The 13,436-nt window shown below is 40.9% G+C and overlaps 1 protein-coding gene across 4 annotated transcripts in view; it reads right to left on the reverse strand.

The window, feature by feature from the left end:
- The window catches only part of LOC132379026 (dnaJ homolog subfamily B member 12-like), a 53,220-nt gene that overhangs the window by 11,020 nt on the left and 28,764 nt on the right, over positions 1–13,436 (reverse strand). For all 4 annotated transcript variants that reach the window (XM_059946480.1, XM_059946477.1, XM_059946476.1 and 1 more), the window contains exons 5-7: positions 6,204–6,280; positions 2,200–2,309; positions 851–1,023 (exon numbers count right to left, since the gene is read on the reverse strand). In XM_059946480.1, the coding sequence (XP_059802463.1) occupies positions 851–1,023; positions 2,200–2,309; positions 6,204–6,280 (360 nt within the window). The remainder of the gene's footprint in view (positions 1–850; positions 1,024–2,199; positions 2,310–6,203; positions 6,281–13,436) is intronic.

Raw genomic sequence — 13,436 nt, forward strand, 5'->3', positions numbered from 1 at the left:
GCTTTTTACTTTTTCCATCTACCTGGCTTCATCCATCACCTTCTAACTAGTCCTCCTTCCCCTCCCCCCACCTTTTTATTTTGGCATCTTCCCTCTTTGTTTCCAGTCCTGAAGAAGGGTCTCGGCCTAAAACATTGACCATTTATTCATTTCCATAGCTGCTGCCTAACCTGCTGAGTCCCTCCAACATTTTGTGTGTGTTGCTCAGGATTAATTGCAGTAAGGTAGTTGCTACAACAAAGGTGCCCAACAGTTGGTGTGGCCTTGATTACAAGAAGAGTACAAGTCAAACCTGTGGAACAAGTTATAGCTCTTTAAATAATGGTATGGAAATTTTAGTGTCTATCAAAATTGGTAAATATAACCTTCATTTAGACAAAGAGAGTGCAGATTTGGGATCTGGAACAAAAACTATAATGCTGAGAAAAACTCAAAGAGTGTCAATATTTTGGGTCAAGTACCTACATCAGGCAGAGAGGTGAGAGAAAAGATTGCCTATATAAAGCAGTACAACATGGGGTGGGATAAAGGCCAGTAGGTGTCTAATGTTCACAATCCTAGATTACATATAAGCTACTCATGCGGAATATAAGATGTTCATCTCCATTTAACCTTTCAACTAAAGTATGACATCACCCTGAATTTGGCAGATCCAAACACTGGCGTGGATTTGACACATCTTGAAGCATTAACAGTCTGACTCATAAGAAATAATCCCAGCCATGAGCTCAAGAACATTATCCTTGCTTGGTACATCTTCCCTACACCTTCTTCCCTCCACCTTCCTCCCATCTTAAAGTTGAACTCCCCTAGCACTCCTCTTACCCCATCTACCTCCACTGTTACTCACTCTGTTGTTTCTCTTTCCAGCAGTTATTCCGTAAATTTGCAATGAAGTCCTCTTCTACATTTCGTTCCACCAGCTTCAAGTTCTGTCCTGTATATTCTTCTGCAAACTTATCTGTCACAAAATAACTCACTCCCAATACTTCTGTTTTCCGTCTATGAATGTGACCAACAGACCTGGAAACAAACAATATCCTGAGATTAGAATACTTCCATAGATGTCAAAGTGTTATTACTACTAACAGGTCACAGTACATACAAATGTTCTAATTTGGATTGATGATTACAACATTTTCTTCTTTTCACAAACAAGGTAAAATCTGCAGATGCTGGAAATCTGAGCAACACACAAAAAATGCTGAAGGAACTCAACAAGCCCGGCAGCATCTACGGAAAAAAGTATAGTTGAGGTTTCGGGCCAAAACCCTTTGGCAGGACTAGAGGCTTCTTATTTGTGCTTTTTTGTTTGCAATATCCTTTTGAGAATTTGATGTCTATCTCGAGATTAATGATAAACAATTGCATTTCATGATTGGAAACACAGGAGATTCTGCAGATGCTTGAAATTCAGATAACACAAAAAATGCTGGATGAACTCAGGTCAGGCAATATCTATGAGAAGGAATAAACAGTCTACATTTTGGGCTGAGACCCTTCATCAGGATTTACAGTATGTACTGTAGTTTACGAAGGTATGTTGGACATCTTTTATATCATCTCCACTCAGTCCCAATGTCTTTGGGCATCAGTGGGTGTGAACTCACTTTAGCCTACCAGTAATTGGAATAGCCTGCTGGTAGTTACATGCATACCTCAGTAGAACTTTATAACGTGGCTTAAAAGGAGCAGGGAGAGAAGACATTTTCTATCAAACCTATTTTGTCAGATGGAATTAGTCAATCTTTCTGTAAGGCTGCAGGAAATCAAAAGCAAAGTGTGCTTTGGGTGAGGAAAGGGAGCTAAGAACCTAACTGGGCACATTTGACAAGCTGAAACATTCAAGTCATTCATCCACTTGCCATTGTTGCCAGATGCAAGGGTACTCATGAGGAGACTTTTCTGCTCCATTTTAAATAGCTTGTTCTCCTTTCACAGGCTCCTTCCCATTAATATTGATTACAAAGACTGCTAAATATAATTCATTTTCACAATTTAATTAAAAGTTTCAAAGTAATATATGGCCACTTTGATCTCTTTATACTATGGTGAACTTTGCTTTTTTGTTCTAATTGTGCTGTTTTGTAAAAAAAAGTGTAGAATTTATGTTACACAGGAGTAACTTTTTTTTAAAATGGTAGCTTATACAGTTTTATCCAGATACAACCCCATGACATGAGCTCAGGATTTACTTACGGTCTGTGGCTCAGACTGTATGGCGGGCTTGACACCATCATTTGACTGATCACAGAAACAATGACCAGGATCAAGATTGGCATTAATTGCACAAAAAGCGCCAAACCACCCTGGAAAAAAATAAACAAAATTACAATTGAATCACTCATATGGTTTTGTGGCATTTATATTGGATAAATGCTGCATATAAAGTCTGCACTGCAATGTTTCCACATGGTATCCAGAAATCTATCAAAAGTTTGGCGGCATGAAATGTTAAATCTCTGTTTCAATGAATGGTGCTTGACTTACTGAGCATATATAATATTTTCTCCTTATATTATGCATGGTAATTGCTTGGAACATTTCTTATAACATACACTCAGAGGCCACTTATTTAGGCAAAGGAATGCAACCTGGGTTTTGCACACCACTGTTGTAACATGTGGTTATTTACCTTCCTGGCAGCTTGAACCAGTCTGACCATTCTCGTCTGTCATCTCTCACTAACAAGCCATTTTTGCTGCTCACTGGATGGTTCTTGGTTTTCACAAATTTGTTTGTAAACTCCAGTGACTGTAGTGTGTGAAAATCCTAGGAGTTCAGCAGTTTCTGAGATACAGATGGCACCCATTTTTCGAATGTTCGCTTTACAACAGCTCACTGTTACGAAAGACCTATACTAGCACATCTTTTCGCTAACCAAAGAGGATCTTTGCTTTTATGAAAAAAAGACGCCCACTTCATGTGTGTGTTTACCCTGAGGAATTCTACCATGACTGTGAAGCCTTGTACGGGCAGATGTGTGCGCATGCGTGTACACGTGTACGTGTACATGCGTAGGCGTGTACGCGCGCATGTGTGTATGCACCGAGTATTTTTCTGTAGATCGATTTTGGCTCGCTGTCTTCCCGATTTTGATAAGTGAAACTACACCATACATACAATATTTCTACTTTATCATTCTGTGTATTTATCATATCATTCCTGCCTTTACTAATATGTTCATGTCATTTTAGGTTTTATGTGTTATTTGGTATGATTTGGTAGGTTTTTTTTGGTCTGGAAACGCTCAAAAATTTTTACCATATAAATTAATGGTAATTGCTTCTTCACTTTCCGACATTTCGGCTTACAAAAGGTTTCATAGGAACACTCTTGCTTCAGATAGTGGGGAAACCTGTACTCAAGTTACCCCATCTGCCACCAACGATCATTTCATGGTCAAAGTCACTTGAATCACATTTCTTCCCCATTCTGATGTTTGGCCTGAATAACAACTGAACCTCCTACTTTTATGCATTGAGTTGCTGCCATGTGATAGGCTGATTAAATATTTGCATTAGTGTACAGGCTTACATAATAAAGTGGCTACTGAATATATAATATTCTGGCAGTTCCAACTAGAACCCCAATATTATTTATTTTATTTATTTGTCAGGATATGGAAGTCACTGTGGAGACAAACAATTATTGGAATTACTAAGTGAGTTTGATATGACTGAGTGGCTCACTGAACTGTTCCTTTTCCCGAGGGTGATTAAGAGTCAAACACATCTGTGTGGGACTAGATTCATATGTAACTCATGCCAAGCACTGTTTTCTTTCAAAAAGAGCATGACTGAAATAATTAAAGGGAAACAAATAAAACCATAATTCCTGTAACGTGTGTAGATTTTTCTAAAATTCACATTTCAGGATCTGAACATCCTGTTTCAGTCTAGCATTTACTGCCTCTAACTGAACTATGTGGTCTACCACCATTTAAGATGCTATTTAGGAATCAACTATTTGGGGCAGGTCTCGAGTGAGAAAGAATGGCAAATTTCTCCCCTCTGACAACATCAGTAATGGGATTTTAAGGTAATTCAGTAGTTTCTGTGGACACCATTATTAAATCTGGTTGTTGTTTTCTCCAAAATCATCCAAATTCTGTTCTCAACAACCAACTTGATCTTCAAGTTGTCAGTCTAGGCCACTGAGAAAGCTGAAGAAATTTGGCCTGTCCCCTAAAACCCTCACTAATTTTTATAGGTGCACCGTAGAAAGCATTCTTCTAGGGTGCATCACAACCTGGTATGGAAGTTGTCCTGTCCAAGGCCGGAAGAAGCTGCAGAAGATCGTGAACACAGCCCAGCACATCACACAAACCAATCTTCCATCCTTGGACTCACTTTACACCACACGCTGTTGGAGCAGTGCTGCCAGGATAATCAAGGATACGACCCACCCAGCCAACACACTTTTTGTCCCTCTTCCCTCCGGGAGAAGGTTCAGGAGCTTGAAGATTCGTACGGCCAGATATGGGAACAGCTTCTTTCCAACTGCGATAAGACTGCTGAACGGATCCTGACCCGGATCTGGGCCGTACCTTCCAAATATCCGGACCTGACTTGCACTACCTTACTTTCCTTTTTCTATTTTCTAATTATGATTTATAATTTAAATTTTTATTATATTTACTTCGATTTGTATTTCAGGGACCGCGAAGTGCAAAATCAAATATCGTGTGATGACTGTACGCTCTAGTATCAATTGTTTGGTGACAATAAAAGTAAAGTTTAGATTATTTGTTCAGTAACTTTAACTGCTTGTCCATCATCATACTGCCAAGTAACATCCAGTTAAGAGGGAATGCTGTTGTGAGATTTACCTACACTTTAATAGTTAAAACCCTGACTTTGCAAATATGAAGATAAATGTACTACCATTGTACAGCATTACTCATTTGGTAACCCAAAGCCTCTCAGAATAGATCATATTTATATGGGTATTATCCACCCAGGGGATGGTTCACTGAACACAGATTGTTTTGAGGACATGGTGCACTGATGAAGTTAAATTTATTGTCCATTGTCTTTGCACCAAAATAGTGCAGCTGTGGTATCTACTTGAGCCACCATAGTCCTTATGGTATTTCACTGGTGGCACCAAGTTGGGAAATGCAGAATCTTAAGCCCAATAATAGATCTTCACGTATAGCATAAAAACAAAGCAATGAAGTGCAGTCAAAGACTTTTTAAGAAATAAAAGTACAGATCACATTAAACAGATGCGTTTTGACACATGCTCTGTTCACCTAAATCCACAACAAATGGAATCCCCTTTTAGGCAATCCATTTAATTCTGTCGATCATTTAGGTCAGAACATTGTTAAACTCTATTGGTAAATACAAAAGTTAATCGTCACTGTCAAATAAGGTAGGAACTTGTTTGATAATTGAAAAATTGAAAATATTCTAAAAGGATTATAATTACAACTCAACAATCCTTACAATGGCAATAAATGCTGAATATCATAAACAGCTTTACCACATGGCAGGTGAGAAGTCTAATTGTCATCTACAAGTTATAACTTAGCTTCTGCTTAATTGTTTCTGATACAGAATATTTATATGAAAACTGTAGTTATATTCCTTTAGTTTTAAATACACAGAGCTGATGGAGATGGCATATGGTGATGTAGTGGAGTCTGCTTCATCACCTTCTGGACTCATAGAGGAAATGGCCCACTTTGTCTCTCCTAAATTGAATGGGGAATTTGCTTCTCTACTGGGGGAGGAAAAGAGCCAGGAAAAGGATGCAATGATACATGTAGGTTGCATAATGTGAGATTTCATAGCCTTAATTTAATAGCCAGTCTTTCCTGAATAGTGGTCCAAAGACTAAAGACAAAAACTTCTATGTCTGGAGTTTAATCAAATTCCAAGGCAACAAACAGAAACCAAATTCTGTGGACAATACAGCTATCTAAAATTATGAGTTCAAACATAAAAGCATTGGTCAGGGAGCCAATGTGGGCATGAATTTAAAAGAGTGAAGAGAGAGGCGAGGAGTATAATCCCGGTTATGCAGAGAATTGCTGGCACTCAGAAGTAGTGGTGGGGTCAAAAGCTGCCCAATGAGATAGGATGAAAATGGGATTTAAAGCTATATTTTAATGGTATGGCATGGGACTGGGTGAACAGCTCTCACAGGCACAAAAAGTTGAGTGGCTGCATCATTCTACAGTTCTATATACTCACATCACCATGCTGTTCTCGTCGCTCAGGTCTGTGGTACGTGTAACGCATTCGCCCATTACTATATACATGAACATTACCTGGGGGTGGGGATTGGGAGGGTGGATGGAAAAATATAAATTACAATATGAAGAGGACATTCAGCCTCCTGAGCTCTGCAGTGAGATTGGAGTGATTATTCTTCTATTTTTAATAAATAATAAAATTAAAGCATAGTTAACATATATTTATATTAGATACAAAGAGGATATTTAATGAAGAAACATCCCTACTTCTGATCCTGTTTCATTAGAGACTGGACAGCTATTTGAATGGCATCTCCTCTCACAGGGTTATGGTTTGACTTTCAGCAATACAGTTATAGAATCTGTTTTGCCTGTTAAAAGTCACGCTGCAAAAACTGATGCTGCTGTTCCTTTAGGAGATTCTAAAAGAAATAACTTCTAGACTACACATTCAAGGCAATTTAATCCTACTCAAAATAGGTGTCATAAACAAGTGCCTCATTCTGTTAAATATCAACCCTTTCCCTACCAATTTTTGCAATATTTGCATGATTTCTATCTTATAACCACTGCCAAGGAATGAGGAGAGAGACCAGGAGAGGAAGGACACACAAGAAGAGAAATAGTAGAGCAGATAGTCTTACACAACTATGGTTCAAGGTATTCAAGCTGCTTTGAGTACTTTGCAGAGACTTAAAAGGTGCTGTATACATGCAAGTTTTTAAGCTTTACGACAAAATAGAACAGCATCAAAGACATTAAGTCACAGAATCATACAACACTACAGCACAGAAACTAGACCCTCAGTCCATTAGTTTGTGCCAAACTTTTATTCCGCCTAGTCCCACTGAACCACACCCAGACCATAGCCCTGCATACCCCTCCCATCCACATACTTATCTAAATTTCTCTTAAATGCTGAAATTGAATCTTCATCCAGCAGTTCCACTGGTAATCAGGTATGCTCATTTTAAATAAACTTTTATGCTCTTCAAGTAGCACCAGGTAATAAAACATACTTAGCTTTGTCAGCCAGTGACAGCATCAAGGAATCATACTTCAGATATAGCAAAAACCTGGTGCATCCACCCACCATGTTTCAGAATCAGGTCTGTCATCACTGACATATATCGTGGAATTTTTTTGTCCCATATAAACATGTCCATGAAAGCTCCTCCAATCTTAAAACAACAGCTCCTCTTTATTTTCCATTCTGCAAGTCCCCAGGCTTCCTAAGGTCACAAAGCCAACTTAATACCAATCAGCACAAGGAGAGGCTCAGACTAAACCCCTGCATTCCCTAGAAACCAATGTACTCAAATATGGTCCCTTGGGAAGTAGGGAATATTCATCAGTTGAGGCTCAAAGTTAGATGCATAGAGGCCAGAAGAAGCGATGGAAATGAAATAAGGAGATTGTGAAATAAAGAGACGGCGACTCTATATTTATTAGATTAGATACAACTTCATTGTCATTGTGCCGAGTACAGATACAAAGCCAAATGAAATGCAGTTAGCGTCTAACCAGAAATGCAAAGAATAGTGTTATTTACAAAATAACTGTAAATAAAAAGTAAGTGCTACGGCACACAAATATAAAAGTACTGAGACAGTACAATACGGGTGCAATACTGCTTAGCGCTGTGATGTGAGGTTCAGCAGAGTCACAGCCTCAGGGAAGAAGCTCTTCCTGAGCCTGCTGGTGCGGGAGCGGAGGCTCCTGTAGCACCTACTGGATGGGAGGAGAATAAAAAGTCCAAGGTTAGAGTGAGATGCATCCTTGATAATGCTTTTCGCCTTGCCCAGGCAGCGTTAATGGTAGATGTTCTCAATGGTGGGTAATTGGGTGCCGATAATCTGCTGGGCAGTTTTCACCACACGTTGGAGTGCTTTGCGGTCTGATACGGGACAATTGCCATACCGCACTGAGATGCAGGTGGTGAGTATGCTCTCATTGGTACAGTGGTAAAAGTCACTCAGTTTCCTGGGACAGAGGTGAACTTTCTTGATGCTCCGCAGGAAATAAAGGCGCTGTTGCACCTTTTTGATCAGGATGGAGGAGTTCAGAGACCAGCTGAGATCCTTGGAAATGTGGACATCAAGGAATTTGAAGCTTGATACACAACACTACATTTCTGTTGATGTAGATGGGACGTGAGTGTGGCTCCTAGCATGCCTGAAGTCCACAATGATCTCCTTGGTCTTCTGGGTGTTAAGGGACAGGTTGTTGTGGCACACCACGTGGCCAGGTGCTGGACCTCGTTACTGTAGGCCATTTCGTCATCCCCTCTGATCAGGCCAATCACCATGGTGTCGTTTGTGAACTTGATTATGGAGTTAGAACTATGTACAGGAATGCAGTCATAGGTGAAAAGGGAGTACAGAAGAGGGCTCAGCAAACAGTCTTGAGGCACGCCCGTGTTTAGAGTGACAGTGGAGGAGAAGAGGTTGTCTAACTTAACAGATTGGGGTCTGTTAGTCAGAAAGTCCAAGGTCCAAGAGGTTACCGTAAATTCCGGACTATAAGCCGCTACTTTTTTCCCACGCTTTGAACACTGCGGCAACACTGCGGCCTATACTACGGTGCGGCTAATGCATGTTTTTTTTTCATGCCGCCAAAAACATTTTGCCTCGTAACAGTAGACCAATAAAATTGATGAGTAGTTCACAGAGGTCCAATGAAATTGTACGATAAATCAAGCGCACTTTCACAATTAAATTATTATAAATCAGTCATTTGTACTCACCATCAACATGGAAAACACTCGAAGAAAAGCATATGATGCAGCTTTTAAGTTAAAGCCGATAAATCTGGCGGTTGAAGAAGGAAATCGAGCTGCTGTACATAATCTTGGCATAAATGAATCGATGTTGAGACGGTGGAGACGCCAGCGTGAAGAACTGAGTCAATGCAAAAAGACGACAAAAGCTTTCAGAGGTAATCATAGCAGATGGCCCGAACTTGAAAACTTTCTTGAAGACTGGGTTAACACACAGAGAGCAGGCGGCCGCGGTGTTTCCACCGTGCAGATCAGACTGAAGGCTAAAGCAATCGCCACCAAAATGAAAATCGAAGATTTTAGAGGTGGGCCATCGTGGTGTTTTAGATTTATGAGACGAAAAGGCCTGTCCGTCAGGGTACGCACGACTCTGTGTCAGCAGCTCCCTCCCGACACCACGAGGAAAAACTTGCTAACTTCCGCACATTCACTCAAACAAAGATAGCGGAGAATTCCATCGGGCCAGATGATATCATAAATATGGATGAAGTACCTTTGACGTTTGACCTGTCTCTCACTCGGACTGTTAATAAAAAAGGTGACTCGTCCATCACACTGAAAACAAGTGGCCATGAGAGAACGCACTTTACTTGTGTTCTGAGCTGCACAGCATCCGGACTAAAGCTTCCACTGATGGTGATTTTTTAAGCGGCTGACAATGAAAGTTCAGTGAAAGCTGCCATCAAGAGTACAAACTCAATTCCAGCTGTGATTCCTGGGGGCACCACGAAGTATTTGTAGCCACTGGATATCAGCGTGAACCGGGCATTTAAAGTGGCACTGCGCGTTGAGTGGGAGGCTTGGATGACGAGCGGCGAGAAATCCTTTACCAAAACAGGACGCATGTGAACAGCATCTTTAACTCAAGTCTGCCAGTGGATCCTAAATGCGTGGAGCGGTGTCACAACTTCCACCATCACCAGCGGGTTTCGAAAGGCTGGACTGCTGTGTGATGAAGAGGACCGCGTGCGCTCAAGTGAGAGCGACAACGAAGAGACTGAAGTGAGTGACGAGATCCTTAGGTTTTATTCAATTCGGACACTGAAGGACTTTGATGGTTTTAGTGCGCAGGAGGAAGATGAAGAAGGCGATCAATAACTTTTCCTGGTAGGCTACAGTATATATATTTTTTTTTACCAGTCGTTAGGAGATATTGGAATGTTGTTCGTGCACTGTTCAGTAAAAAAGTATACGCAACGTAATTTGTGTGTTACCGATACGTATGTATATTTAAAAGTAGCTGTGTTACAGGCACTGTTCGAAAAAAAGCATTTGCAATATATATTTGTTTATGTTACCATACGGATTTAATTAAAAGTTAAAAAATCCTCACGTGTAATATCTTTCTGTGAAAATATCTCATATTACAATGTGGGACACCTGCAGCTTAAAATCCGGTGCGGTTTGTACAAGCACAAAATTGATTTTCTTTCTAAAATTAGAGCGTGCGGCTTTTAATCAGGTGCGCTCTGTAGTCCGGAATCTACAGTAATTATTTTGAATGCAGGAAACATAACTGGAATTGAATACTAAAGCCAGGTCAATTCTAAAATAAAGAAACATCTGAAAAACAAACCAAAATACTGACGGAAGTAGGACCTACAATTCAATATGTGGAATTACTATACGGACAACTGCTTTCTGACTGTATGAAACTTAGCAGTTTTATCACCTTCATTACTTTCACCCTATCCTCAAACTCATGAACTGTTTCTGACACTTTTCTGGAATTCTGTCTCCATCTTGGAGACAAACTGCCCACTGATATTTACTATAAACCTGCTGATTCCCACAGCCACCTAGACAACACCTCTTCCCACTCTCTCTCTCTCTTTTCCCCAGTTTCTCCATCTCTGCCATACATGCTCTCAAGGTGAGCCCTTCCCTTCCAGAACATTTGAAGTGTCTTCCTGTTTTAGGAAACTTGGCTTCCCTTTTACTGTGATTGATGGACCCCCCCTCTCATGTTTCTCCATTTCCCCACCTGCTTCATCTCACGTTGCTCTGGTCCCTAGTTCTCACTTCTCAACCTACTAGTCTCCACATGTAGTAATTGCTCTTTGTCATTTCTATAATCTGCAATGGGATCCCACCACTAGCCACATCTTCTCACCGCTTCTCGCCTTCAGCAGGGATCATCCCTTCTGCGACTCCCTGTTCTGCTTCCTGGTACCTTCCCCTGCAACCGCAAGAGGTGCACCAAATCTTGCTCCACCTTCTCTTCCCTCCATCCAGGGTGGAAGGAGGGCAGATGGAACCAGATGAGTAAGGGAGTCCAATGGATGAAATCTGTGGATAGTTGCAGATGAAGATGGGGTCTGAATAAGTTGGGTGTTATGGAAAAAGAAAGACCCCTGTTCTCCTCCCCATCCATCTCCAGTCCTCTGAATTTTGTTCCCCCCAGCCCCCATTAGCCACTTTCATTTCTCACCCCCTCCTGGTTTTGTCCACCCACAACCCACCCCTTCACACATTCCCAATCTGGTTCTGTCTGCCCTTCATCTCTCCCTGAATGGTTTCCATCATCACTGTTCTTACTCATCAGATCTGAGCACTGTAGATGTTCCTGCTTATCGCCCTCAACTGCTGTCTCCATCTTCACTCTCCCTTCTATCACCTCATTCCATCATCACTCCCCCCCCCCCCCCCCCCACTTCTTGGTCCACAAACTGGTCTCTGTCCTCTGTCTGACCCCTTAATTCTCATTATACCAGCTATTCCCTCTCTCCAATCTCAGTTCTAATGCAGGATTTCAATTGAAAAGTTAGTAATTCTTCCATGAGCCCACCTCCCTGGGATGCATTTCAACCAACTAAATTCCTTCAGCAGTTTGTTTTCAGCATTGCAATTTAAATTCTGAAAAACATGTAACTAATTTTTACACTCAAATACTTACTTTAAATTTTGTATTTTCACTGTCTAAAAGCGATTTGAACCCATTTCTCTTCTGGCATTACTACCATTCATATGGCATTTATTTATTTATTAATTGACATACAGTGTGGAATAGGCAGCAATTCTCCCTGTCACAACATCAAGTCTTAGTGAGGGTCGCATGCCCTCATAAAGGTATGGACTTCAACAAATCAGAAGAAAGGGTGCAATAGCACATTTGGCGCAAATGTGTTTACTATGCACAAAAACGTGAAAAACTTAGAACAAAGTGCAAAAAATATTTAGTGAAAAACAACAAAGGCAAAATAGCAAATATAACAAAAAGGAGGAACACAGATATATAACAGACTTTTAGGACTACCAAAACTTTAGTCTGAAATCTCTCCCTTCCCTCCCCCTTTGATATTGTTTGCTATCTTCCCACTAATTTTAGCTTCGTTGTATGCCCTCTCTTTTGTTTTTACACTAGCAATGACTTTCATTGTCAGTCAGGGTTGTACTATTTTGCCATTTGAGTACTTCTTCATTTTTGGTAAACATCTATCCTGCACCTTCCTCATTTTCTCCAGAACCTCTAACTATTAATGTTCTGCTGTCATCCCTGCCGGCAGCTCCTTCCAATTTACTTTGGCCAACTCCTCTCTCATACCACTGTAATTTCCTTTACTCCACTGAAATACTGCTACATCAGACTTTACTTTCTCCCTATCAAATTTCAAGTTGAACTTAATCATTGGGATCACCGGTTCGTAAGGGTTAAACATAGAAACATAGGAAACCTAAAGCGCAATACAGGTCCTTTGGCCCACAAAGTTGTACTGAACATGTCCCTACCTCAGAAATTACTAGGCTTACCTATAGCCCTCTATTCTACTAAGCTCTATGTACCTATCTACAAACCTCTTAAAGGACCCTATCGTATCCACCTCCACCACTGTTGCTGGCAGCCCATTCCATGAACTCACCACCCTCTGAGTAAAAAAAAACACTTAGCACTGACATCACCTCGGTACCTACTCCCCAGCACCTTAAACCTGTGTCCTCTTGTGGCAACCATTTCAGCCCTGGGAAAAAGCCTCTGACTACTGACACGATCAATGCCTCTCATCATTTTATACACCTCTATCAGGTCACCTCTCATCCTCTGTTGCACCAAGGAGAAGAGGCGGAGTTCACTCAACCTCTCATAAGGCATGCTCCCTAATCCAACATCCTTGTAAATCTCCTCTGCACCCTTTCTATGGCTTCCATATCCTTCCTGTAGTGAGGCGACCGGAACTAAGCACAGTACTCCAAGTGGGGTCTGACCAGGGTCCTATATAGCTGCAACATTACCTCTCGGCTCCTAAATTCAATTCCACGATTGATGAAGACCAATACACCATGTGCCTTTTTAACCACAGAGTCAACCTGCACAGCTGCTTTGGGTTCTTCTACTTTAAACTCCCTAATCGCCTCTGGTTCATTACATAACACCCAATCTAGTACAGCTGATTTCTGGTAGGCTCAATGACAAACTGCTATAAAAAGCCAACTCATAGGCATTGAACAAACTCA

The sequence above is a fragment of the Hypanus sabinus genome, chromosome 21, assembly GCF_030144855.1.
Source record: "Hypanus sabinus isolate sHypSab1 chromosome 21, sHypSab1.hap1, whole genome shotgun sequence".
Taxonomy (NCBI): domain Eukaryota; kingdom Metazoa; phylum Chordata; class Chondrichthyes; order Myliobatiformes; family Dasyatidae; genus Hypanus; species Hypanus sabinus.